At 55.8% G+C, this 26,865-nt stretch overlaps 3 protein-coding genes across 17 annotated transcripts in view; 1 reads left to right on the plus strand and 2 right to left on the minus strand.

Moving 5' to 3' along the window:
• The window catches only part of GRIK5 (glutamate ionotropic receptor kainate type subunit 5), a 62,779-nt gene extending 61,944 nt beyond the window's left edge, over positions 1–835 (minus strand). For both annotated transcript variants that reach the window (XM_027515653.1, XM_027515652.1), the window contains exon 1: positions 572–835. The gene's annotated coding sequence lies outside the window, so the exon portion shown is untranslated. The remainder of the gene's footprint in view (positions 1–571) is intronic.
• Positions 836–7,059: 6,224 nt separating this feature from the next.
• On the plus strand, positions 7,060–12,595 carry ZNF574 (zinc finger protein 574). Of its 3 annotated transcripts, none has more exons than XM_027515657.1 (2): positions 7,060–7,140; positions 9,632–12,595. In XM_027515657.1, exon 2 carries the CDS (start codon positions 9,652–9,654, stop codon positions 12,340–12,342), a length of 2,691 nt encoding a protein of 896 aa, XP_027371458.1. In that variant the 5' UTR covers positions 7,060–7,140; positions 9,632–9,651; the 3' UTR covers positions 12,343–12,595. The 3 variants fall into 3 exon arrangements, with proteins under 3 accessions (XP_027371458.1, XP_027371456.1, XP_027371457.1); XM_027515655.1 differs by having other exon boundaries at positions 7,113–7,201; XM_027515656.1 differs by lacking the exon at positions 7,060–7,140 and adding an exon at positions 7,156–7,306.
• Positions 12,596–20,176: 7,581 nt separating this feature from the next.
• The window catches only part of POU2F2 (POU class 2 homeobox 2), a 77,573-nt gene continuing 70,884 nt past the window's right edge, over positions 20,177–26,865 (minus strand). For 5 of the 12 annotated variants that reach the window (XM_027515661.1, XM_027515663.1, XM_027515660.1 and 2 more), the window contains 8 exons: positions 24,851–25,012; positions 24,429–24,570; positions 24,198–24,346; positions 23,945–24,121; positions 23,556–23,622; positions 22,049–22,250; positions 21,842–21,915; positions 20,177–21,591 (listed from right to left, as the gene is read on the minus strand). In XM_027515661.1, coding sequence (XP_027371462.1) covers positions 21,257–21,591; positions 21,842–21,915; positions 22,049–22,250; positions 23,556–23,622; positions 23,945–24,121; positions 24,198–24,346; positions 24,429–24,570; positions 24,851–25,012 — 1,308 coding nt within the window. In that variant the 3' untranslated portion in view covers positions 20,177–21,256. Of the gene's footprint in view, positions 21,592–21,841; positions 21,916–22,044; positions 22,251–23,555; positions 23,623–23,944; positions 24,122–24,197; positions 24,347–24,428; positions 24,571–24,850; positions 25,013–26,865 lie in introns of those variants that run through there. The other 7 variants (XM_027515666.1, XM_027515659.1, XM_027515670.1 and 4 more) reach the window with 4 other exon arrangements.

The raw sequence follows: 26,865 nt of genomic DNA on the forward strand, positions 1-26,865 counted from the left end.
GAGGGAGACCGGGAGGTCCATAGAGACATACCAAGAAAAGGCTGGGCTCACCGCAAAGAGAAAGAAGTTGGACAGAGTCAGAGAGAGGTCCAACAGACACATGAAATGGGAGATTCAAAAACGGAGAAAAGACACTTCCAGGAGACAGAGACCGGCTGGGATGGGGCCCACGGTAGGTGGAGAGGATGAGGTTCAGGGGAAAGGAGAGAGAGACGGGAGCAGAGTGAGAGAGCACAGCCGGCCACCGCGGACCGAGGCTGGAGCTAGCAGGGGCGGAGACCAGCCAGGAGTCCCGGAGGCGGAGTGAGGCCGCGAGTCAGAGCCAGATCAGCCCCTCAGGAGCCCAGCAGCTGGGGGGCTGAGGGGCACGGCTGAGCTGGGCAATGAGAAGAAGGGGTGAGGAGAGGCTAGGGGAAAGGAGGTGGGGAGATGGAGGGTGCAGGGCAGGCCCTTGGTGGGGGAGGGTGTCTGCCGGTCGGGGGGATCAAGGGGATGTGGGCCCCCCACCAGCCGCCGGCAGTGAGCCCAGCCTTCCAGGCCCAGGCCCAACCCGCACCCTGCAGACACTCACGGATCCTGGTGGGACGGAGGGCTGGGCTCCCTCGAGGCCCGAGGATCGGATCGACAAGGGGGAGATGCTCCGGCGCTGGGCGGCGTGGCTGGGGCGGGGGGAGAGGGCAGTCCACAGGGCCCCCTCCCCCGCCTCTTGCGGTGGCCCCCAACTAATCCCAAACAGGGGGCTCCCCGGGGGGGCAAGGAGGAAGGACAGGTGGAAGAGAAGAGGGCGGGCAGGGAGGGGAGGAAGGGGAAAGGAGAAAATGGAGGAGGGAAGGGGAGAGAGGAGAGGGGAAGGAGGCAGGAAGGTGAAAACGCAAGGGAGGGGGCACAGGCAGAGCCGGGGGAGGGGGAAGCCGGCCCAGGCAAGGGCCCCCGCCCCCTCCCCTAGCCGGGCCGGCCTGGGGGGGCCACGGGGGGCGAGGCCTGGGTGGCGACAGGGAAGCCGGCCATCAGGAGAGGTGGGGGAGGGGAGGGCTGGCTGGGGGGGGGAGGGGGCCACCCCTTCCCCCCTCCCCCCTGGAGCCCGGGCCGGCCCTGGATGAGGAGGCTGGGGCCTGGAGTCCTCAAGCCCTCAACCCGCGCCGGGAAGGCATGCTGGGGGCGGGGAGAGGCGGACGAGTGGCGGGGCCGGGGTGGAGGGGGTGCTGGGAGACCCCGAGAAGAGCCGCCGCCGACGAGCCGGGCCGGAGAGGTGGAGAGATGGAGAAGAGGAGGGAGGGGAGGATGGAGAGGAGCAGGTGGAAGAGGAAGGCGGAGGAGGGTGGGGTGTCCCGGGGCGCCCAGCGCAGGGCCTCAGCGGGAGGGCCTGGCCACGGACTCCTGGTCCCTTGCGAGGAGCAGCCGCCGGCTCCGGGCTCCCAGCTGGGCCTCCCTCCCCGCCGCCGCCGCCGCCGCCGCCACTTCTTCTCCCCTCCGAGGCCGCCGCCTGCCTGCCCGCCTGCCGCCCGCGCTGGGTCCTGGAGCGCAGGGGGGCGGGGGGAGAGAGGAGGGAGAGAGGGAGGGAGACAGGGAGGAGAGCGGGCAGGAGGAAGGGAGGGAGGCAGGCGGAGATAGAGAGAGAGGAAGACGGAGAGAGAGGGAGAGATCGGAGGGAGGGGAGTCGGGGGAGGGGGAGCCCGTTGGTCCGGCTGGGGGGCCCCCGCGAGGAGAATGCTGATGAGGGCAAGGCGCTGCATTGGACAGAGGGCCCACCCCTCGGGCCACCTCCTCCACCACACCATGCCACCGCCCTGCCCGGGCAGCCCTTGGGCACAGGCGCCCACAGGAGACAGAGACTGAAAGGCAGGGAGACCTGGGGAGAAGGCCATGCAGCTGGGGGAGAGGGCTACGGAGATGAAGAAAAATGCAGAGAAAGGGCAAGACAGCCATCAAGAGCCACAGAGGTGGACCAGGGTCCACAAAGCCCACAAGGACAAGGACAGGAAGAAGCCCAGCGCAAAGAAAGGGCCATCGAGACAAGGGAGCAGACCACAGAGACAAATTAAGGACCTCGGAGGCAAGGACAGCTGGTGGACCCAGAGAGCCCCTCGTGAAGAGGGGGACAGAGGGAAGCTGGTGGACTGAGGCCCTCGGGCACAGAAGACATGGGGAGTGGTCTGGGGTGACGGGAGAAGAGGCCCACAGAAACTGGAACAAGGGCGCACATCACGGAGACTGGGAGGAGGGCCAGGGAAAGGGGGAGCGGGTCATGGACCTGGAGGGAGGCCCACAGGGGCCAGAAAATCCAGAAAGGCAGAATGAGGACCCAAAAGACCCACTGAGGCAGGCACAGCGGGCCTGTGGGAAAGAGGGAGTAGCCCCTAGAAACAGGAATAGCCCCCAAGGAGAGGCAGGGATGGGTGGTGAGTAGGGGAATTCTCCATGAAGCAGAGAAATCCTGGGGACCTGAGTGGGTGGGGAGGAGAGTCACCCACCCGAGCATAGAGGCAGTGGGAAAGGTCAGGGAGCTGGAGGGCAGAGCCCACAGAAGTGGGAGACCCCCTCCCTCTGGGAGAGAGCTGAGCAGGGCAGGGGGATGGCAGAGAGAAGCAGGAGTGGGGGTGGGTGGTGCACGGCTGGGTGGGGGGTGAAATTTGGGGGGAAGGAACATGACAGTTGGTGCTGAAGGCTGAGTCCGTGACTCACCACCACCCCCAATGCTCGTGATGGGGAGGAGACACTAATGCACTCACTCACGTGCAGCCCCCAGCACACGTGACTGCATGCCTCGCGAGAAGGCACACAGTCGGCACGTGGCAACTCTCACATCGGCCTGGCACAGAAGTCCCTCTGCAGCTGGCATGTGGGGTGGCCCCAACATACATCTGCCACATATATTTGACCCTGAAGGACCTCTGACTTTGCATACCCCTCCTCACGTGATTTAAGGAACCCCCAACACCCACTCTCAGCTCCAGCTAGGTCTGAAAGCCCAGATTTACAGTGGCCTCCAGGCCATTGCTTATGCAGGGACCCCAGCATAGAATGATATTCTCTCTAAGCTGATCCTGTCCCAGATGCCCTAGTCCCGTGCCACCACCTCCATAAAAACTGATGCAGGCCTCAGCTTACTCCTGCATCATCTGAAGTGAAGCGACCTAGTCAATCCAGATAAACTGGGAATTCCAAGCTGAAGGTATAAGCAAAAAGATAAGTCAAGCTGGACCCTTCCGTTTTCAAGTGGGGAAAGGAAGCCGCTAAAGAGTGAGAATCTGCCCAAGAGCATGGAACCCCAAAGGCTGAGTCTAGCTTCCAGGTTATCTGGTTCCTGCCCCTGGTGCTTTCACCCTGAAAGCAATAATGCATTCATCCGGACTTCCCAGATGGTGCTAGTGGTAAAGAACTCTCCTGCCAATTCAGGAGATGTAAGAGACATTGGTTCGATTCCTGGTTCGGGAAGATCCCCTGGAGGAGGTGCATGGCAACCCACTCCAGTATCTTGCCTGGGAAATCACATGGACAGAGGAGCCTGGTGGACTACAGTCCATAGGATCACAAAAGAGTCCGATATGACTTAATGACTAAACAATAACCATCTAGGGTTCATCCAACATCCCTTCTACCCTGAATCCACAGCGAAAGTTCCCTCTATGTTCTACACCCCAAATACTGTTCCTCTGTTGCATTTACTGGCTCTCTTTCTTCCCTTTTCTTTCTCCTTATACATGCATGTATCTCCAGGCTGGGAGGCGGGCAGAGTCTTGTTTTTACCTGCCCAGTGCCCATCCCCATGGCAGAACTTGAACTTTCCCTCAGGGAACCACATGGTTCCCAGAACTGATTGATTCCTGACTCAGGATCAAAGAACCACATCGTCCTGGCCACAGGGATCAGTTCAGAGATGGGGACGCGCTCAAACTAGGCCATTGAGAGCCGTCTCCATAGGGTGGCAGAGTCAGACACAACTGAAGTGACTTAGCACGCATGCAGTGCATGCATCCATTTGGTATGAGGCTCTGGATGTCCCACCTGAGTGGGACCTAAGAGTGTAGATCTTAGAGTGCACTCCTGTGTTAGTATCCTGGTTGTGTCTCTTCCTAATGATGAGACATAGGGACTTCCCTGGTGGTCTAGTGGTTAAGACTCAACGCTTCCAATGCATGGGGTATGAGTTCTATCCCTAGGTTGGAAACTAAGGTCCTGCATGCTGCACAGCCAAAATAAATTGTTTTAAAAAGGAAGCACTTGAGATCCTAATAAAAATAACTCTTACACAACTTTTTTGAAATTTTTTAAAATTTTTATTATAGTTGATTTACAATGTTGTTAATTTTTGCTGTACAGCAAAGTGATTCAGATATACATATATATGCTTTAACATTCTTAGTATTTATTATTATATATCTGGCTATGTTGGGTTTTAGTTGCAGCATGCAGGATCTTTCGTTTGCAGCGTATGGACTCTATAGTTGTGGTGCATGGGCTTAGATGCCCCAAGGTGTGTGGGATCTTAACTCCCTGACCAGGGATTGAACCTGCATGTCCTGCATTGGAAGGCAGATTCTTAACTACTGGACCACCAGAGAAGTCCCCTCATATTCTTTTCCATTATGGTTTATCACAGGATATTGAATGGAATTCCCTGTGCTATACAGTAGGTCCTTGTTGCTTATCCATCCTATATATAATGGTTTTTATCTGCTAATTCCAGGCTCCCAATATTTCACTCTCCCACCCCACATTCTTGGCAACCACAGGTCTGTTCTCCGTATCTGTGAGCCTGTTTGCTTCATGGATATCTTCTGTTGTGTCATGTTTTAGATTCTATGTTTAAGTTACATCATATGGAATTTGTCTTCCTCTTAGTTGACTTACTATGATAAACTCTAATTCCATACATATTGCTGCAAATTGACATTATTTCATTTTTTTATGGCTGAGTAGTATTCCATTATGTATATATACCCCATCTTCTTTATCCATTCATCTGTTGGTGGACATTTAGCAATGGAGGGAGGGGAAGCAATTAGAACAATAGAATCTCTTGCAGGTCCCCTCCTGTCCTTGGGGAGTAGAGCAGCTCTGGCAACTGCAGTGCTGGGTGGGGGGCAACTTGCTTCCAAGGCCCTGAGGGCCATCCATAAGGGGATGTGAGTAGTCCAGAGCTCCTCAAACATATGGGGATTCCAGCCTTCCTGAGCTTCTGGGCCATCAGCCTGGAAAAAGAGCACCCTAGAAGAAAGTGGAATACAGTCCAGACACTACAGGGTCACCACCTTCAGGTTCTCACCCTGGTTGTCTTTCAGGTCATCTACCCTCTACACACGGAGAAGGCAATGGCACCTGAGAGTCTGCTGAGAGTCGGACACGACTGAGCGACTTGACTTTCACTTTTCACTTTCATGCATTGGAGAAGGAAATGGCAACCCACTCCAGTGTTCTTGCCTGGAGAATCCCAGGGACGGGGAAGCCTGGTGGGCTGCCGTCTCTGGGGTCACACAGAGTCGGACACGACTGAAGTGACTTAGCAGCAGCAGCAGCAGCAGCAACCCCCTACACATCTTGTTTCTTCAAATGGAATGCCAGAGCTAGCTGGCCTGGCCTGAGACCTTAGTGCCTCTTCAGTATGGGAGGTGGAGTAGGGGCCAGATTTCCCAAAAGGTAGGAATTCAGACCTCTGGCCTGGGCTAGAGGAAGCCTAGGGGTATCATGGCAGGGAGAGAAGGGGGCCCAGGAGAGTCCCATTGCCATCTCCTCTCTCCTGGCTCTGAAAGCCTTGATAATGAAGGCAGGAACATCACTGTCCTGGACTTGGTTTACTTTGAAATTCTCCTGGACCAGAGCCTGAGTTGAAAGGAGTTTGGGGAAAAATGAGGATCCATCTGGGTACCTTCCCCACCCCGACAGCAGTTTCCTTCCTGGCTCCTTCCTGTCATCCCTCAGTGACCTCAGAGAGAGGCCCCCCTGCCACCCAAGATCAGTCCATGTCCTCTGTCCCCCTGCTTTATTTTCTTTACAACTACTGTCACTGGCTGTCTACAGCTACTTGTGTACCCTGATCTTTTATTTTCTTACAGTATTTATTTTTGGCTGCACTTGGCTTTACTATATGTGGGCTTTCTCTAGTTGTAGGGAGCAGGGGCTACTCTCTATTTGCAGTACACAGGCGTCTCTTTGTGGTAGCTTCCCTTGGGGCAGAACACAGGCTCTGCAGTTGTCCTCTGGCCTACCTGACCCGATGCATGTGGGACATTCTCAGATCAGGAATGCAACGGGTGCCTCCTGCACTGGTAGGCGATTCTTAACCACTGGTTGAGCCACCAGGGAAGCCCTGAACCTGATACTTTTATATTCTCAGAAATTAAAATCCAGGAGGGCACAGACTTTTCCTGTTCCTTCTCTATCCCTACAAAGATTAACCTTGACTTGGCATATTGCAGCCGCTTATTAAATATTCACGATAGGAAACCAAACAAATGCCCCTCCTGGATTTTACTGTCTCTCCTTCCAACTTCCATTTCCTCCCTTACCCTTCAGATCTTCCTTGCTCGCTCAGATTCCCTATCCGTGCTTTTCCTCCAACATTTCTTCCTCCCCCTTCCCTCAAGGGTCCCTCGGTTTTTCTTCCCTTCTTTCTTTCTGCCTTTATTCTTCTCTAACAAAGTCTAGAGCCCTGATTTCCCCTTTTTCTCCTTCCCTTCGCGCTGACCAGAGCTTCGCTCTCTCCCTTCGCTCTTCAGGGATTCCTAAGCTTCAGCACCCCCACCTCCGCCGCCCTCCTGGTGTTTGTGCCTCAATTTCCCCTACTTTCCCCTTGGAGAACGACCCACCTCCCACCCAGCGGCCCCAAGATGGCGCCAGAAACGTCGCTCCGCCGCCTGACGTCATCGCGCCGTCCTCCCTTCTCGAGCCGTCAAGAGGGGTCGAGGAGGAGGTGGAGGAGGAACATCCTTCAGAGGGCGTAAGGAGGCGGGCCCTATCAGTCGGAGGCGGGCCAGTGAGAAAACATCGCTGGAGGATTGGTTGGGTGCTGCGGAGGGAGCCCAACGCCCGATACTATTGGTCCAGGGCTCGGAGACGTGAGCGTCGATTGGCCCAACGGCAGAGGCCAGACGGACGATGATTGGGCGCACTCGGCCATCCGCGCGGCGGCCAAGGAGGAAGGTGGGAGGGGCGTTGCTGCGGGCGATCGGGGGCGAGAGCGAGGCTGCGGAGCAGGCGAGAGGTGACGGCGGGAGCTAGAGAGGGCACAGCGCTAGGGTTGCCGCGCAAGGGGAGCTGCGGCCCGGGTCCGGGTCTGGCCCCGGGGTGTGCGAGACGGCGGAGGCGGGTACGTGCGAGCTGGCGTGTGAAGGGCCGGCCGGGCTCCCTACCCTGCCCGTGCGGCCTTCTCTCGCCACCTCGCCTGCGCACTGAGGACCGGAGGGGGGGGCGCGCGCCGGGAGGTGGGGCGGAGCGGTACCAACGGCCCGCGGGGTGCGCGGGAGACCGGGCCGGGGCGGCGGGTCGGAAGGGGGCGAGAGTCGTGGGAAGGGCTGATTGAGGAGGGACGGGGCTCGGGCTGGGCGCTATCGGGTACTTGGGTGGGAAGGGAGGCGTTCGAGTGTCCCCGGGAGGGTCTCTAAGGGTCCAGGGAGTTCGCGGCTAGGGGCTTGGCTGTGGGACAACCCAGGACGAAGGCTGGACGGTTAGAGGACAGCTGGGTACCCGGGGAGGGGTTCCGGCCGTGAGAACGGAGGTGGTTAAGTTGACGTAAAGCGAAAATCTAGTTATGCCTGGAGAGTTAAGCTCATGAGTTAGGTCTTCAGTGTGAAAAGATACCAGGAAATGGATATGCCTGGTATCTTAGGGCGAGGTGGAGGTCCCAGTGTGAAGGATGAGGATGAGTTACATTAATGTGAAGAGTTAAACCAAAGTATGTGGGGAGGGAGAGCGAGCGGGGAGCGTTGGGCACTCTTGGAATGGGTTGAGAGACCTGAGAATGGGTCTCTGTGTAAAGAAGTTTTATGTTATATGAAACTGTGGTCTTCGTGTTTATCGAATAACTTGAAAAGTAGTCTTTTTGGAAAGTACCAGGAATTAGGTCAAGGTGAAGAGTAGGAATTGGGGGTCCCTTGAGGATTTTAGGGTGATGAGAGCGATCTGTGTGTCTAGGGTGGAACAGGGGGTCTGGGTAGCCCCAGGGATAATAGGCTGATGAGACGGGCTTGGGTTGTTAGGAAGGAGGATCTGGCTGGCTGTCAGGGTTAGGGTGCTGATGCAGGGTTTAGGTATTCTTAATGAGGTTTGGACAGTGGGAGGAGTATGTGGGAAAGGAATCTAAGCCATTATGAGGGGTAGTCTGGATATTCTTGGATTGGATAGAGTATGTGTGGGATCTCTTTGCAGAAAAGAGGAATTTGGGTATCAAGAGGGGATCTGAGCATCCCTGGAGTGGGTTAGGGTGGGGTTGGGTCTTTCTGCAAGGAAGAAAAGGTTAGATTAGTAATGGGGGGGGGGCGGGGGGGGGGTGGTGCGGAGGTCTGTCCCTGGAATGGATTAGGGTGAGGGTGGGTCTTTTTTAAAGAAGGATCTGGGTATCCCAAGAATAAGTTAGGATGGGAATGGTCTTTTTTGCGAAGAAGAATATGTGGAGAGAGGTTCTGGGAATCCCTCAATTGTCCAGGGTGGTTGTCTATGAAAAAGTGGGGCTTAAGTCAGTACGAAGAGGGGGCTGGGTACCCCAGAGGGACTTAGAATTGTGGATGAGGTCTCAGTGCACAGAAGAGGTAGAGGATTAATGGGAAGAGTGTCTGGGTGCTCTGGAGACATGCGTTAGGGTGGTGGGAGGGGTCTAAGTGTGAAGAAAGTTCTGGCTGTCTTTTGTGACGATGAGTCTAGAAGTTCTGGGTAGGCTATTAGGATTGTGGGAAAGGGCCTTAGTGTGTAGAGGGAGTTAAGTAATTTGAACAGAGGGACCTGGGAATCATGGGAAAGTGGTTAAGGTGGGCAAGGTCTGGGTGTGGAGATGGGTTAGGCCAATGTGAGAAAAGTTTATTGATGTGAGGAACCTTGGCACCAAAGGGAGAAGGTTAGTGGGTGATGGGCTATGTGCAGAGGAGGGAGGTTGAACCATGAAAAGGTGCTGAAAGCGGTCGGGCATTGGGACAGTTTGAGTGGTTGGGGTGTGAAGAGAGAGAGAGACCCTGGGGGTGGAAGCAGAGGAGGAGCGAGCTGTGAGAAATGGGTGGTCCAAGCCTGTGAGGACTCTCCTGGGCATCTGGGGTAGGGATGGGTAGTGTGTTGGTAAGGAGTCAGTAGAGGAAGTATTGACTGAAGAGGTTCCTGTGTGGTAGGTTGGCGTCTTGGGCCAGCTGTGGGGCAGGAGGATGAGAGAGTCAACAGGTTGCAAGGATCTGGTGGTGGGAATTTAAGATTCAGAGATGAGATTTGGGTAGATTGACTGGGAAGGGACTGGGGGAAAGGTTTTGTGCTTGGTGTTCTTGTGTGTTCAGGAGAGGAAGGGAGTGGGGTGCGGGTAGAAATATGGAAGCAAAAAGTTAGAGGGGGAAATTGATCTAGGGTTTTGGTAGAGCAATGATAAAGGGAAAGAACTGTCCCTGGGAAGGACTGAAGAATCAGTGACTTAGATATGATTTGTCCCCACATCTCCCAGCCCAGGGTGTTGCCACCGTCATGACTGAAGAGTCAGAGGAAACGGTCCTGTACATTGAGCACCGCTATGTCTGCTCTGAGTGCAACCAGCTCTATGGATCCCTGGAGGAGGTGCTCATGCATCAGAACTCCCATGTGCCCCAGCAGCACTTTGAGCTGGTGGGTGTGGCTGACCCTGGAGTCACTGTGGCAGCAGAGGCCGCTTCTGGCACCGGCCTCTATCAGACCCTCGTCCAGGAGAGCCAGTACCAGTGCTTGGAGTGTGGGCAGCTGCTCATGTCACCCAGCCAGCTCCTGGAGCACCAGGAGCTGCACCTGAAGATGATGGCACCCCAGGAGGCAGTGCCAGCTGAGCCACCACCCAAGGCGCCTGCCCTGAGCTCCAGTACCATCCACTATGAGTGTGTGGATTGCAAGGCTCTCTTTGCCAGCCAGGAGCTCTGGCTGAACCACCGGCAGACGCACCTCCGGGCCACTCCCACCAAGCCTCCGACTCCAGTTGTCCTGGGGTCCCCAGTTGTTGTGGGGTCCCCCGTGGGCCAGACCCGCGTGGCTGTGGAGCACTCGTACCGCAAAGCAGAAGAGGGCGGGGAAGGGGCAGCTGTCCCGTCTGCTGCTGCCACCACCACTGAGGTGGTGACCGAGGTGGAGCTGCTCCTCTACAAGTGTTCGGAGTGCTCTCAGCTCTTCCAGCTGCCAGCTGACTTCCTGGAGCATCAGGCCACCCACTTCCCTGCTCCCGCCCCAGAGTCTGAGGAGCCCGTCTTGCAGCAGGAGACTCTGACCCCAGCGCCGGTGGAGGTGCCTGTGTCTCAGCCTGAGCCCGTGCCCTCCTCTGACCACAGTTACGAGCTGCGCAACGGGGAAGCCCTCGGGCGCGATCGCCGGGGGCGCAGGGCACGGAGGAACAACAGCGGAGAGCCAGGCGGGGCAGCCACCCAGGAGCTCTTTTGCTCAGCCTGTGACCAGCTCTTTCTCTCACCTCACCAGCTACAGCAGCACCTGCGGAGTCACCGGGAGGGTGTCTTCAAGTGCCCCCTGTGCAGTCGTGTCTTCCCCAGCCCTTCCAGTCTGGACCAGCACCTTGGAGACCACAGCAGTGAGTCTCATTTCCTGTGCGTGGACTGTGGCCTGGCCTTTGGCACGGAGGCCCTCCTCCTGGCCCACCGGCGAGCCCACACCCCCAATCCTCTGCATTCGTGTCCGTGTGGAAAGACCTTTGTCAACCTCACCAAATTCCTTTATCACCGGCGTACCCACGGGGTTGGGGGTGTCCCTCTGCCCACAACGCCAGTCCCCCCGGAGGAGCCCGTCCTTGGCTTTCCTGAGCCAGCCCCAGCAGAGACTGGAGAGCCAGAGGCCCCGGAGCCCCCCGTGGCCGAGGAGAGCTCTGCCGAGCCTGCCGCCCCAGGCACCTACCGCTGCCTCCTCTGCAGTCGCGAGTTTGGCAAGGCGCTGCAGCTGACCCGGCACCAGCGTTTTGTGCACCGGCTGGAACGGCGCCATAAGTGCAGCATCTGTGGCAAGATGTTCAAGAAGAAGTCGCACGTGCGTAACCACCTGCGCACGCACACGGGCGAGCGGCCCTTCCCCTGCCCGGACTGCTCCAAGCCCTTCAACTCGCCCGCCAACCTGGCCCGCCACCGCCTCACACACACAGGAGAGCGGCCCTACCGCTGCGGGGACTGCGGCAAGGCCTTCACCCAGAGCTCCACGCTGAGGCAGCACCGTCTGGTGCATGCCCAGCACTTCCCGTACCGCTGCCAGGAGTGCGGGGTGCGCTTTCACCGGCCCTACCGCCTGCTCATGCACCGCTACCACCACACGGGCGAGTACCCCTACAAGTGTCGCGAGTGCCCCCGCTCCTTCCTGCTGCGCCGGCTGCTGGAGGTGCACCAGCTGGTGGCCCACGCCGGGCGCCAGCCCCACCGCTGCTCTTCCTGTGGCGCTGCCTTCCCCTCCTCGCTGCGGCTGCGGGAGCACCGTTGTGCAGCTGCAGCCGCCCAGGCCCCGAGGCGCTTCGAGTGCGGCACGTGTGGCAAGAAAGTGGGCTCAGCCGCTCGGCTGCAGGCGCACGAGGCCGCTCACGCGGCGGCTGGGCCAGGGGAGGTCCTGGCTAAGGAGCCCCCGGCCCCTCGGGCCCCGCGGGCTGCGCGCACACCCATCACCTCCCCGACAACCCTCGGGAGCGCGGCCCCCGCTGCCCCTGCGGCCCCCGCCCGACGTCGCGGCCTGGAGTGCAGCGAGTGTAAGAAGCTGTTCAGCACGGAGACGTCGCTGCAGGTGCACCGGCGCATCCACACCGGCGAGCGGCCGTACCCGTGCCCTGACTGTGGCAAGGCCTTTCGTCAGAGTACCCACCTGAAGGACCACCGCCGCCTGCACACTGGTGAGCGGCCGTTTGCCTGTGAAGTGTGTGGTAAGGCCTTTGCCATCTCCATGCGCCTGGCAGAACATCGCCGCATCCACACGGGCGAACGGCCCTACTCGTGCCCCGACTGTGGCAAGAGCTACCGCTCCTTCTCCAACCTGTGGAAGCACCGCAAGACCCACCAGCAGCAGCACCAGGCAGCTGTGCGGCAGCAGCTGGCAGAGGCCGAAGCCGCCGTGGGCCTGGCTGTGATGGAGACTGCAGTGGAGGCTCTGCCCCTGGTGGAGGCCATTGAGATCTACCCTCTGGCTGAGGCCGAGGGGGTCCAGATCAGTGGCTGACTGCGGCTCGTTTCCCTCTTCAGCACTACCAGGCCCGGTTGCTGAAGAACCTCCACCGCCCCCTTAGGTCTCTGTACATACTGTGCCCCTTTCCACTCCTCCCAACTGCCATGTAAGTTCTGTAACTGGATTTATTGTCTTCTGAGGGGGGTGCTGTAGGGTCCTTGACATGAATAAAGGTGGGCCCCCCCACACCTGTTAGCACTGGTGGCCCCAAGGTAAAACAGTCAATAAAGACTGAGTTGGACATGGACGTGCTTTTGTCTGGCCTGACTGTGTGGGATGGTGGAACTTGTTAACTAACTGTGAGCCCCCAGGTTCTTGGGTCTGACTTGTCATGGCTGCATCCCCAGTGCTAGAGCAGAGCCTGGCAAGCGGTGGAGCTCAGTAAACGGGAACCCAGAACCTAAGAGGAGGACTTGGAGTCCGTGGGCTCTCTGAGCAGTGACTTCCCTCTGGTCATAGGTCGGGGCAGTGTGGTTCTCTGACCACTAGAGGTCCCCAAAGCCCCATGGAAAAACTTGAAGCTGTTTCTGCTTGAGGGCAGGAACCTTTAGGAAAGTCTTCAGGTTGTTCTTACTACCGTGTTGCCCCTGCTCTGGCCTGATGTGAGCGGTCTCCTCCAAGGCCATCTGGTGCTCTCATCATGGACCCCTGAGGGCAAATGCACGTCTCAGAAAGGTATGATCTCCGGGGCAGTGGAGGAGGTGGCTTCTGGGACAAGATCCAGCTGTGGGGCTGCAGAAGATGAACAGTTTCTGGGGGTAGGAAGGTGCTCTGACACCCACCTGGAGTTAGCCAACAGTTGCTTGTTGTGGCGGGAGAGGTGGTTGGGGTGGCTGGCTGATATTTGAATGCCTAATTTGTCTCAAGTGTTTGCCTACATTTTTTGGAATCTTCACCCTGGTCCTGTGACAAGAACATTTTGTAGGACAGGAATCTGAAGTCAAAAGTAGTGAGGAGACTTACCCAAGGTCATTCAACCCGCACAGGGCAGAGCTTGAATTTCAGCGTAGTTTCATTTGACTTAATCCCCTGTGTGCTTCCCTCTACATTCTGCTGTCTTCCACATCCTTGAGGGGGAGGGCGGTGGAGAAGAGATGGTGACTGTGTGACTGGAAGTGCCTGGCTTCTATGCTAGTCTTTGTCTCTAACAGCCCCCTGCTCCCCCCCCCCCACACCCCGCTGCAGGGTTACCCCAGTCTTTTTGTTAGGATTCTTACTGGAACCCTAGGGAATGAGAGGTAAAGGGAGCTCTTTGCATTGAGACCAGTGGAAAGGGAGGCCTAAGAGTTGCCCCCTCAGCCTCTCCATTGCTCTTGATTGACTCCCTTTAGCAATCCTGTAGCCCTCTGTGGGCACTGGGGCTTAGGCTTAGGCTTCATTGTTTAAAAAGGTAAAGCTCTCAACCCTTTGATATCTTGAAAGCTCCTAATGAAGAACAGCACTTATCTGTTAAGCCGTGGTTTTTGACCAGAGCGTGTTGATCGTGGGTTCCATCTTTTAGTAACCTCATACCCTACAGAAAGGGCTAGAACCATCTTAGCTGAGCATTCCAGAGCCCCTTAATCCACAAGTAAAGATTCATTCTCAAACCGCTTGCTTTCAAGAAGAGCTGTAACATCGAGAAAGTCATGTCAAATAAATAGAACAGTTAGAGGATTTCTCTTTGCAAAACCAGATAAAAATCAGGCTGAATCAAGGGACAGGAATGGAGGGAAAAACCCTGAGGGTTCTGGTTGACTCCACAATAAAGATGCTTTCAGCAGAGAAGCAAGCTCTATGACAGTGCCGGGGGCAGGGGTCACCTCTATTGTGGTTCCTTTCTAGAGCCTCCTAGTGAGAACTTTCCAAGACTCCCTTGAGAAAAGTTTATGTGCACAAACGTGTTTATGAACAAGAATCATTGTTCACCCCACTGAAACTTCCAGAGTCTTCAGTTGGACCATGGTCCTAAAGAAGATGCACTAATCAAACCCTTGTTGGATGCTGGAGTTTGAGTTGGACAGGCAAAGGCTCTTGAACTTTATGTTTGGGAATTTCCCCAGAGATTTGGATCCAGCAGCTTGCCTTGAGACCGAGGAATCTGCATTTTGAACACAGCAATTTTGGTGGTGGTGACTTGACCCCACAAAGAACCTTGCATTGCTAAGCGATTTTTCAGATAGAGAAGCTGCTTCAGCGGAGCACTCAAGGGAACGGAATGGTGGTCCTCCAGTGACAACACGTTCTTCAGGGTGTGTGAGGCCAAGTGTGGCTGTGCAGGGCGCTGCTTGGAACAGTTGAGCACATTTACGGGGCTGCAAGTGGATGCCACCAAGTTCAGCTCTGGAGTGCTCTTGCATGTGCCATCTCTGACTGTCACAGACTGGCCTGGGAGACTGAGTCCGTTCGGGTCTATATGGCTCTGACTGCATCCCCCTACAGGCAGAGGACTGGAACAAAAGACCTGTTTTCCAGCCCAACATGCCACTCTCCCATCCCTACTGACTTGGCTTGAGAGTTGGAGAAGCACTTTTCTGTCTTGCCAAAACAATGCAGTGCTGGTAATTCTTAATTTTTTGGCTGCACCATGTTATCTGTGGGATTCTAGTTCCCTTACCAGGGATGGGACCTGTGCCTCCCTGCAGTGGGAGCACAGAGCACAGAGTCCTAACCACTGGACCATCAGGGAATTCCCAAAGTGTTAATACCTTCTCTCTTTCAAAATGATCAAACCCTCTCCTACTCTTTTCCTTTCTCCTGTTCCCCTATCCCTCGCTATTGAATTTTGCAGAATCCCAGCACCTCTGTGTCAGGCATACATCAGAGGGTAGAGTGATGACAGGAAGACCTGACGACAGTGAGATGACCCACTGATGATTTTCAGCGGTGAGATCTTAGGGATCAGCCCATGGTCTGGTGTGTGAAACAAGTCGTTCCTGCTGAATGACAAGCACGGAAATTTGAGCGCACTGATGTCATTCTGAAAAAGAAGTCAGATGTGTATCTTGTATTACCAGACAACTTCAAAGTCAACTCTTTTTAAATGGTCTCTTAAGTCCTCTGTGGATGGAAGTAGGGAACTGCTCTCTGGCTTCCTGATTTGCTCATAGTACTCATTTATTGACGTCTGTCTGCTGGAGATCATCTTGAATCCTTACCACCACCACAGGCTACATATTGTCCCTGTGTAATAGACGCCGACATTGAAGCTCACACACTGAAGGTCACATATCTATAAAATGGCATAAGAGATTTATTTCTTTTTGTGTCACACGGGCATATGGGATCTTAGTTCCCCAATGAGGGATCGAACCCAAGCATCCTGCAGTCGAAACACGGAGTCTTAACCACTGGATTGCAAGGGAGGTCCCCAGAGATGAGATTTTTTTTTTTTTAAAAGCTTAGTTTATTGAAAGATAATTGAGTGAGTGAATTCACTCAGTCGTGTCCGATTCTTTGCGACCCCATGGACTGTAGCCTACCAGGCTCCTCCATCCATGGGATTTTCCAGGCAAGAATACTGGAGTGGGTTGCCATTTCCTTCTCCAAGAAATGAGATTTAAATTCAGGAATTTGAATTCATTCTAAGATTCTAGACTTGTTTTTTTAATTGGTGAAAAAAAAGTTGCTCAGGCCTTACTTCTGAACATTCAACAGAAGTAAAGCCTTCCCCTCCCAGGCACACACACGCCCACCCCACACCCTGACTTCCCCACCACCTTTCCCAAGATAGGAGACCAAGGAGAGCAGGCAGTGTTTCTCTCTGTACAGTTTTTCATTTTTTATTTTTTGATGTTGTTCAGATGAATGACACACTCAAGTTACAAAAATGGGGCCTTAAAAGAAGCACATTGTACAATGAACAAGCAGATTGGAGTTAAGAACACTGAAACGCTAACCCGCTACCACGAGAAGAGACAGGGAGGGGGGTCCAGGGTGGAAGGGGAGGGGCTGCATGGGACCAACAGAACTGAAAGGGGGGCTAACTTGGTGAGGACGGAGGAGAGGCAGACCTCCTCTAGGGCCTGCTCCGTGTCTGTCTGGGTGAGACTCCTCGGTCTCCCTTGCCCACTACTAGCCACTCTTCCCCTCTCCATTCGAACCTGGTCTTTCAAAGGGGAGAGACACCCACCCCAGAAAGGGCTGAACCAGTTTCATCTTCACAAGGTGGGTGGTCACCTTGCCCTCGTGAAACAGCCTTGGATTTGGGAGGTGAGGGTGGCAGCAGTGACACGAGAAGCCAGAAGGGAGCCGGCAGACAGGGACTGACCACAGAGCAGGCTCCTGCTTTTCTCCAGGCTCCTCGCCCGCTCCCCACCCTACCATGATCCAAAGGGCCTCTCCACAAGTTGCTGAGAGAGGCCCCCAGTCACCCTGCAATCATATAAATAAATAAATACTGAGCCCCTGGGCTTGGGGGGACAGGTCGGGGGAGGGACAGCGGGGACAGAGGAAAGGAGAGGAAGGGGAGGCAGAGGGGAGGGGTCACAGACATAGTAAATAGTTGTCTCCGTCCCAGCAACGCTTCTCTCTGGATTTTTCTCTCCTTTTTGTGTTTGTTTAACAAGGAGCTAACATCTCAAGGACAAATACTTAAAAATATACATTATTTTTTCTTTGTTTTGTTCCCCTTTCTCATCGTCATCTTGCTTTGGAGACTGCTGAGGTCAAAGTTCAAACCGCATGAAGGAACTGCGGCTTGGAGTTTTTGTGTATTTTTTTTTTATTTTTTAATTTTTTTCACTTTTTTTTCCAACGTATAAAAAGGTAGCGGAGTTGTCTGTGGGTTTTTTTTTTTTAAATGGTTAAATCTTTGGTTTGTTTCTTTTTTCTCTTGGAGGCCTTTGTCTCTCGCACTTGCCTTTCCCACTCAGAGGCCAGTGGGGGCCCGCGTGTCTCAGTCTTGCTCAGTCTGTTTCACTCTCTCTCTCACTCAGTTCTCCCTACCCTGGGCTAAAGGGAGAGAGGCACCCTGGGGTTTGGGTGGGGGTGGGGGGGGGCGAGATCTAGCCAGGTCAAGAGGTGCCCTCACCACATGGCTAGTCCCTTACCCCATCTTCCCAGGGTGCAGGGCTTGGAGAGCCTCTCTTGGCCTTCCCAGGGAGGAGACCTACAGGAAACTCAGAGCCTTAACCCTCCTCCTGGTCGTAGCCCCAGGTCATACAGAGCCTTGGTTCTTCAGCGCCACTGACCCTGCCTCCCCTCCCCCAGTCTTTCCTCCCACTTCCAGCCCCCGCCCTCCCAGAAGAGGCCAGAGAGAGGTGTTTTAGTTACTGGCAAGTTTTTTTTTCTTTTTTTTTTGGCACAATTAAAAGGCCCACCGTTAGGTAGACCCAGTCTCTGTCCCTCCCTTGAGTAAGGAGGTCAGGTTGGGGAGGAGAAATTCAGAGGGCTCCCACTTTCTCCAGTCCACTCATCCTTCTTCCTAGCCCAGGCCCCTGGCCCCCCATCTCAGACATCTCCCCTAGCCCAGAACCTGGCCTGGGCTCTCCTTCCCCAACCCCACATAAAGTTCCCCAGCCCCCCAACAACTCTCTCACTCACACACAGACACACGGACACAGGCTCTGTACAGACCACAAAATAAAAACGATGAGATAGTTTTGTTTCCCGGAGTCGAGACGGGGGTGGCTGGAGTGGAAGGGGCAGAGGGAGGTGGGGGGCATGAATTCCCCCATCACCTTCCTAACCCTGGCTCCCTCAGCCCCCCCAGCCCCTTGCCCTGGCTGGCCCCCAGCCAACGATATTTGGTTTCCATTTTTTAACATTAAAGTTCTATGAGGTATTTGGTGCCTTATCTCGAGTCCTCGGGGGGCGGGGGCCCAGGGGGGAGACCTGGGCACACTTGCCCCTCCCTCCCTCCCACCCCCTTCCCAATATTTGGTTTCACAGCTGTAGTTAAAGCTTGGGATTTGGTTATTTTTTCCCCCTCCCAGGAATTTTCTTTTTCTCTTGTTTTTTTTTTCCCAGATAATGGGGGTTGGATGGGGAGGGTCCCCACCACCCTGGCTGCATGGGGGTCCCTCCACCAGTGTCAGGGCATCGGCCCATCCCTGCCCCCTGCTTCCTCCTCTCCTCTCTGCCTGCTTCCTACTGGGGTGAAGGAGCAGTCTGGGAGGCAGGACTTGATGGGGAGGAAGCAGGATGAAGTGGGTGGTGGTGAGTCCTGGATTTTCTTTCCTTTTTTTTTTTTTCCCCTTTTTTTTTCCTTTTTCTTTTTTTTTTTTTTTTTCCTATTTTTTGGTCTAGAATCATAGTTTATTGAGTCATCTCCACCATGCCTTCCATGCTGCCTGTCTTCTCAGAGGGGTTTTTGGTTGCAATTCCTTTCACTTGGCTCTGCTCAAACGTCCTTCCTATCCGTTCAGGAGCCCTTGGCCCCGTCTCAACCCTTGGGCTAGGGCCCAGGCCCGCTAGCCAGTCCTTTCTCTTCAGGAAATAAAAACGGACAAAATCAGAAGTAGGGTAAGGGCGGGGAGTCGGTTCTGCGGAGATGCTTACATTCTGGCGAGGATGGGTCGACGGCATGCCAGGCCCCATCGGTGCCAGGGTGGGAGGGGCAACCGCTCCACCACTTCCCTGACAAGGCACCCCGAGACCCCTGAAACAGCCGAGTCTCTGCTGCCTCCGTGGCCCAGCCTGAAAGTTTCATTTCCCAGGTGGGAGAAGGGAGACAACAAAGAAAGTGAGAATGCTGAGGCCTCGGGGCCCAGGGTGGCATCCGAGGCTCCGTCTGCCTCTCCTGGGAGTGTCCGGCAGCCCCGCCAGTCTCCTGGGGCTCTCCCCTCCCTCTGCGCCTGCCCAGCCAGGGGCGGGGGCCACTCTGATTTCAATGGCTCGCGTCCTTCACAGCAACACTTTGGTTTGAGGAGTGACACAGAGAAACAAGGAGATGGAGAGAGGTGAGACAGGAGGAGAGGAAGAGGGAGGGACAGCCGAGAGAAAGGAGGAGAGGGGGGAGACGACAGACCGAAGAGAACAGAAGAACTCAAGAGGAGGAATCAAACCACCCGAAAGTTTGTTAGTTTTCCTTCGTCCATTCTTTTTTGCTTTCTCATTTCTTTTTTCCTGTTTTGTTTTTTTAAAGCTTCTTCAGTTGATTGGGGGGGGGCGGGGAGCTTGGGGCTCTTCACCCCCGTCCCTGACACCCTCTCTCAGCCCTGCCCACCCGCTTCCATCCGCCCTGGCTGAGGGACAGGCCCGGCCCCAGCCGCCCCTCCAGCTTTCCCGAAGACGACGTCCATGAGGTATTTGTGAAGAGAAAGAAGCATCCATCCTTCCATCCGCCTCGGGGACCAAAGGCCTGGACCAGTGGTGCAGGGGCCTGGCTCCACCTCGCGGCTCCTTCTTATTCGTTGAAGAGTCCTCGTCTTCTTTCCCTTAAATATATATATATCTATAAATTCTTTCTTTTTTCCTAGTTTTAATTTATTGTTTGGTTTGTTTTTTTTTTTTGGTTCAAAACTTTGTTGGCCTCCCCAGTAGCAGGAGGGCAACGTGGCTCCCAGCAGCGTCTCTCCTCTTCTGTAGAGATGCGTCCGGGGCTGGGCAAACATGGGGTCCAGCCAAGACTCGAGGGAGGTCTCATGGGAGTGGTGGTCACCACAGCGCCCACTCGGATGGGGACCACGGGCCATGGCACTGTCCCTGCCACACCGACCCTGATGGGGACGCCATCTGGAGGAACCCCACCACTGGGGTGTGTGCGTGAGTGTGTGCGTGTGGGGTGGAGAGGGGAGGGAGAGGCATCTGCCAGGATCAGAGGGGCACAGGGCGGGGAAGAGCGAGGTGAGTTCTCTTTTTGGTTTCTGGTCAAAAATGTCAAAGAACGTGAAGGATCCCACGGATAGGCACTGGAATATGAATTTTTTTTTTTCTTTAAGGGAAACTGACAGACGAGGATGGAAAAAAAGACAACTTCTACGCCCTCACCTTCTCCTCTCTTGCCTGAAACTTCCTCCTTCCCTTGGACCAGGGATAGTGGGAGGTTCCAGAACTGAGGAGGGTGACGGGTGGGCAGGGTGGGGTGGGGTAGGGGGAACATGTGAGAGCTAGAGCTTGGCAAAATGGCCCAGCCCACCCTTCAAAGGGAAAGGGCGGGGGAGGTAAAAGGGCTGAAAAGTCATCCCAGGCCTTGCCTGGAACTCTCCCCTGGGTGGGGGAGGGAGGAGGTTAAAGTGGGAGTCCCGGGGAGGGGGGGACACATGACAGGGACACATTCTGTCGAGCACAACGCTAAAAATTCTGTACATCCTTTGGATGAAGCTACTGAATATTTGGTGTAAGTTTGTTCACGCCCTTTCTCTTTCACCTTCTGGAAAAGAGTATTTGGTGGGTGGTTCTGAGCCCACCCCCCCACCCCCCACCGCAGGCCGTGCCCTCTCTTGGCTGGCCCAGGGCCGGGGTACAGGCTGGGAGGCTGGCACATTCTCTTCTTCCTTTTCTGGCCACCGCCCCCCCCAGGGGGGAGCCCTGGCCCTACAGCCAGGGGTCGCATAAGGTCCGCCCTACTGAGGCCGCTCTGCCCCTGGCTGGGTGCTTATTTGGTGTCATAGCAGTGAGGGTGAGCACGTTGAGGTCTGGCTCCAGACTGGTATTTGGTTTGTTCGGTTTGGTGAGGAATTTTTTGTTTGTTTTTTGTTTGAATGTTTGTTTTTCACCTCTGGTTCCTTTGGGGCAGCTGGTTTCTTTGTGATTATTTTTGGTTTTCTTTTTTCTGTTGGTTGATTTCTTTTCTTTTTTTTTCTTTTTGGTTTGTTGGTTGGTCTTTTGTTTTTTATTTTTTTATTTTTTGGTCTTTCCTCCCTTGTCACTCCTGCTCCGAGGACCCTTGGTGCCCCCACCGCCGGCCTCCTCACCTGCTTCCCAGGCGGGGGGTGGAGCCGGGGGCGGGGGGTCTCAGGAGTCGGAGGGGAGGCATGGCGGGCCCTCACTCGGGCTTGGACCCTACCTCGGGTCCCCCTGGGCCTCCAGGGGTCTGTGCTGCCGTCTCACTGCAGGTAGAGGAGGACGAGGAGGAGGACGAGGAGGAGGACGAGGAGAGGCCAGGAGACTTGCTGGAGATGGAGGCCGCCACGGCTGCAGCGGCTGCTGAGACCAGGCCCACGCCAGGCGGGGCGCTGAGCAGGGGCAGCCCAGCGTGGTTCAAGAAGAGTGGTGAGGTCACCAGGCCCGGGCTCCCTGGGGCTGCGCCAGCCGCCCCCAGCACCAGGTTCCCGCTGCTGTCAAGGCTGGTAAGGGGCAGGGTTCCACCAGAGGCCAGGGCTGGGAGGGAGAGAGAGAGGCTGAGCTGGGCGTGCCTTCCAGCATCCGGCCCGCGGTGCCCTCTGTCCTCCCATCTGACCCACGGACCCCGTCAGCACCCCTCACACCTTCCCCAGAGGTGAGATGGGTATGAAGAGATGAGCGATGCAGTGAGCGAGGGCAGGATGGCATGGCTGGAGCAGCAAAGGGGGGCTCCAGGCCCCGGGGGACGGGGCTGGTGACAGTGGGAGTGACCTAAGGCAGCACGCACCTTGGATAGTGGCCAAAGGGTTGTTGCTCATGAGGGCTGGACTCAGCCCGGAGCTCAACCCCACCATTGTGCTTCTGCAAGAGGCAAAGCAGAGGCGTTAGCGGGGCAGAGACCCTCCCGCAGGACCAGGGGCGCAGCTCCCCACCCTGGAAGCAGCAGCGACCCTGCTTCTCCCCCACAGCCTCCTACCTGCTGCTGCCCACTTACCCCGTGCTGGGGCTCAGGCCCGACAAACCGATGGCCGAGTGGCTGCCTTGAGGGCTGGGATTTGTGCTGTTGGTGGTGGCCGGGGGTGGGGGGGTGACAGAGGGGATGGAATTGAGGGGGGGCGCGGCCCCGCCCCCGGCCCCACCCCCTCCAGCTGTCCGGCTGGGGTGGAGTGTCCCCACAGCTGAGGATAAGGTAGTAACTGCCAGAGAGAGACAAAGAGATGGAGACTTCAGCTTTCACTCGTCCTCCACCGAGGTCGATGCCTGCCCAGTCCCTCAACCTCTCCTCAGTCAGAACACATTTAGGCCTCCTGCCCTTTTGTCCCACAGCCTCTGCTGCAATGACAGTAATCCCATCACAAGCGGCAGCCACCCACTGGGCCTCTGCCCTGAGCCCAGAGTGCGCTCACACCCTGCTTATCCAGCCCTGAATCTCACCTCTGGGCCCCTTGGTACAAAGAACCAGGGGTGCCCAGAGGACAGACCCCTATGGCTCCCTCTAGGGGCCAGGAAGGGGGTTGCAGCTGAGGCTGAGCGCGCAGAGCGCAGACTCAGGTCAGACACCCGGGACAACAATTCCCAGCTTTGTAACATCGCAGCTGTGCCCTTGGGTGAGTACCTTCACCTCTCTGGCCTTCAGTTCCCTCATCTGGAAAATGGGGAAGATAACAGAGTCTAATAAAATGGGTGTGAAGTCAACACTCATTATAAAGAGTTTAGACCTAGAACCAGGCACACCCTTACTACTTTACAAACTTCCACTTACTATTTCTTAACCTGAGGGGGGGCAATTTGGTGTTTGTTTTTATATTATTTTTATATATGGTGTTAAACATGCCCTACCCCCAGGAAGGGGGCTTCCCAGGTGGCGCTAGCGGTGAGGAACCCACCTGCCAATGCAGGAGACCTAAGAGACGCCGGTTCGTTCTCTGGGTCGGGAAGATCCCTTGGAGGAGGGCAGGGCAACCCACTCCAGTATTCTTGCCTGGGAAATCCCATGGACAGAGGAACCTGGCGGGCTACAGTCCATGAGGTCACACAGAGTTGGACACGACTGAAGCAACTTAGTACGCACGCGCCCCAGGAAGGAACAAAGGAGGGCTTTGGGTACAAAAGTGTGTATGTGCATATGTGCATACACACTTTTGTATGTCTATATTCATGGATGTAGCTTCGGTATATATGATACATTCACAATCATTTTACAACTGAGACTCAGAGAGGTAAAGTTACTTCTGGAGTTCACAGTTTATAAATGCCAGAAACAGAATCCAGACACATCACCTTTATCAGCCTCCGGCTTTTCTCATATGAAATTATGGAGCAGATGAAGCCTGAGCTGCTCTGGCAGGTAGGGGTGAGTCTGTCCTCTTCCCCATCCCCCACCTCCAGGCTCAGTCTCGAGGCCCATAAATGCCCTGAGACACCGTGGCCTTGAGGACCTCAGGCTCGAGCCTGGCCTGCGTTCTCCCAGCACCCTGTCACTGCCCACTGCCCGCTCTGACCTGTTGTGCTCAGACTGCTGGAAGCTTGGGACAACGGCAGGGTCCCGGCGCCCCCTTGTGGTGTGACCTGGGGAGAGAGGAGAGAAGGTGCTGTCTTCCAGCAGCTCCCCTTGGGTCATCCCCGTGTGGCTGCACCTTGGGGCAGTTGTGTGTGTGGCCACGCCAGTGTGCGCCGGTGGTGCCTGGATCTCCGTCAGAACAGTGTGTGCTGTGTGACTCTGCTCCACCCATGTGACAGCCTGTCCCCAAGGGTGGCTCTCCCTGCCTCCACCCATTCTAGGAACACTGTGGACAACCAGGTAGGTTGTGCTTCACACGAGGTGCCAGCCAAGGGGTGAGGGTGTGCCTGAGCTTGGAGACCCCTCCTCCCCGCGCGGGGCTCTTGGTACCAGGTGGGGGCTGTAGCTGGCCGGCTTGCCCGGGCTGGGCAGCATGGGGGCCGCGCTGCAGGGGTTGATGCGTTTCTCCTTCTGGCGCCGGTTGCAGAACCAGACGCGGATTACTTCCTTCTCCATGTGCAGCTGCTCTGCGATCAGCAGGATCTCCTCTGAGGTAGGCTTCTGGTTCTGCGGACAGAGGGCTCGTCAGCCCCGGGCGCACCCTCCCGCCAGCCCTCGGGGCCGCCCCGGGGTGGGACCTCACCGCTAGAAAACTCTTCTCTAAGGCGAAGCGGACGTTTGTCTCGATGCTGGTCCTCTTCTTGCGTCTCCGGCCGGGGAGCCCATCGAAACCCAGGCTGGGGCTGCTCAGCTGGTTGGGGCTGGGCAGGCTTGAGTCCACAGACATAGTCTCTGTGTCCGGGAGGAGATGGGGGCGTGAGAGGGCGCCTCCCCCGGCCCGCCGCCCGTGCGGGAACCCCAGCCCAAGTCCCACCTGCGTCATTGAGCCACTTCTCCAGGAGGGGCTTGAGTTTGCACATGTTCTTGAAGCTCAGGTTGAGGGCCTCGAAGCGGGAAATGGTCGTCTGGCTGAAGTCGTTGCCATAGAGCTTGCCCATGGCCAGGCCCACGTCACCCTGGGCCGGTGGGGCGGAGAAGGGACCGTGGTCAGGGCTGGGCAGAAGGCTCAGCCCCGCCCAGCATCTAACCCCGCCCCAACCCCGCCCATTAGATGATTCTACCCCCTTCACCCCGCCTACTAGATGCCTATGCTCCCCGCCCCTCACCCTGCCCACCATCTGGCCACACCCTCTACCCCGCCCACCAGATAACGAGGCCCCACCCCTCCCGCCACCAGAGGGTCCCGCCGCCCTGTCACCCCACGCCCACCGCCTGTCCTGGCGGGCGGCCTCAGACCTGTGTGAAACCCAGCTTGATGCGGCGTTGCTTGAAGGTGCGAGCGAACTGCTCCAGCTCCTCCAGATCACTGGGCTCCTCGGGATGGGATGGTGGCTCCAAGCATTTGGGGGGCTGCGGGTGTGAGAGGTGCGGATCGGGCAGCGTGGGGCGGGTCACGGCCTGGTGGGGTGGGCAGGTGGGTGGGATGCAGGCCCGAGGACCAGGATGGAGCTCAACCTTGGCTGCTCGGTCCCCCTCCCTCCCTCCCTGCCATCCAGACTCTCCCTGCAGACTCCCCTCCACCCGCCCCCAGGTGGCTCCTCCCCACTCATGGCCAATCAAGCTGACCTCTGCTGCCCCACAAGGGTGCTCTCACTGCCCAAAATTCTCTGCACATTCCCTCCTGGCCTGCAGACTCCCATAAGGAGCAGCCATCTCCTTCCACCAAAGGCTCTTTCCACGGGGGTTCACGGTTTTAGCCTCCTTTCAGGCAGGAAATCAAGGACTGGCTCTGCTATCCAGTTGCTGGGGATTCAGGGAAATTTCTTAATCTCCCTGGGCCTCAGTTTCTCCCTCCGAGGAATGGGAACAATCATGGCTACTCTACCTACCTCACGGGGTTGTTGGGAGAATCAGGTTAAAAATGACTAGGCTGAAAATAAAGTAAAATTAAAAAAAAACAAAATAGGGAGGGATACTAGGGAAATTTACAGGGAAGCAGCAGTTCTCTCTGGAATGCTTCATTTCCCTAAAAATGAAACATCTAAACAGGTGATGGGTGCAGGGATGTTGGATACACAAGCCCTTGATGCATTATCCAAAAACCTCAGGGCCAGATGTGTTTTAGAATTCAGAAATTTTTCAGGTTTTAGAAAGCCTGCATGGGGCATATATCACAGATAATGTAAACTCTCCTCTAATTAGGGTCAAGGCATTATCCTATATTCAGGCATATCAACAGCTGTCAGTTAAGGGTGAACATCACACAAGAGGGATAAAGAAGTCACACACTGCCTCAATTCAGGTTAAGACAGGTTTTGCAGCCAAATGACTTCCGGTCCCCACATTACAAAACCAACTTGATTTTCTGAGCATTTTGCATTCTAGTATTGTAGCCAAGCCCTGTATTAGCATTTAAACTTTTCAGATTTTCTGAAATAGTTTATATATTTTTTGAAAGGGCTGTTATGAAAAATAGGTAGGAAGAAACTTTGAAATTGTAATTATGAAAGTATTATCAAAGCTGGGGGCTTCCCGGGTGGCTCAGCATCAAAGAATCTGCCTGTGATGCAGAAGACACAGGAGACACAGAGAGTTCTATCCCTGGGTGGGGAAGATCCCCTGGAGGAGGGCATGGCAGTCTACTCCAGTATTCTTGCCTGGAGAACCCATGGATGGAGGAGCCTGGCAGGCTATAGTTCATAGCGTCGCACAGAGTCAGACATGGTGGGAGCAACTAAGCACGCACGCATGATCAAAGTTTAGAACGCAGGCAGCAAAAAGAAAGGCCATGGGGACAAGACAGCCTGGAGAGCTCACACCATGCGGGAAGGGGCCTGTGCTCATACCCTCTGAATGCAGATCCAGCCTTCCCATAGCTTCTGCTTTGTCAAAAGAAGCTGGGAATCTGGGAATCTTGTTGACAACTAACTCAATTTTTCAGTGAGTGTGGGCCACCGTTTGCAGTCTCTCGTCTGGAAAGGGGACATGAACCAACAGACGCCTTCCTCAGGGAATCCCCCACCTACCCTATTTGGAGTGCTGGAGGAGATCTGAAGCATTTGTGATCTAAAGGCTTGTGAACCCCTGAAATTTTGTTTTGTGCACTTGTGCCTTTTGGCGGCAGTGGGAGGTCAGACTCAAATCTTCCATCAGATTCTCCAAGGAACCCATGTGCCTGCAAGGGTTAAGAGCCACTGGTCTGGCTGACTTCCCTCATTCTGTGGAGGAGCAAACCAACTCAGGCAGAGACAGCAGCTCGCCTAGGGTCCCACAGCAAATCAGTGGCAGAACAGTGCTGGGCCCTGCGGCTC

The sequence above is a fragment of the Bos indicus x Bos taurus genome, chromosome 18 (genome assembly GCF_003369695.1).
Source record: "Bos indicus x Bos taurus breed Angus x Brahman F1 hybrid chromosome 18, Bos_hybrid_MaternalHap_v2.0, whole genome shotgun sequence".
NCBI classification, from domain to species: Eukaryota; Metazoa; Chordata; class Mammalia; order Artiodactyla; family Bovidae; genus Bos; species Bos indicus x Bos taurus.

Coding starts and splice junctions, on each gene's coding strand:
- ZNF574 (XM_027515657.1), top strand. CDS start 9,652: ATGACTGAAGAGTCAGAGGAAACGGTCCTGTACATTGAGCACCGCTAT.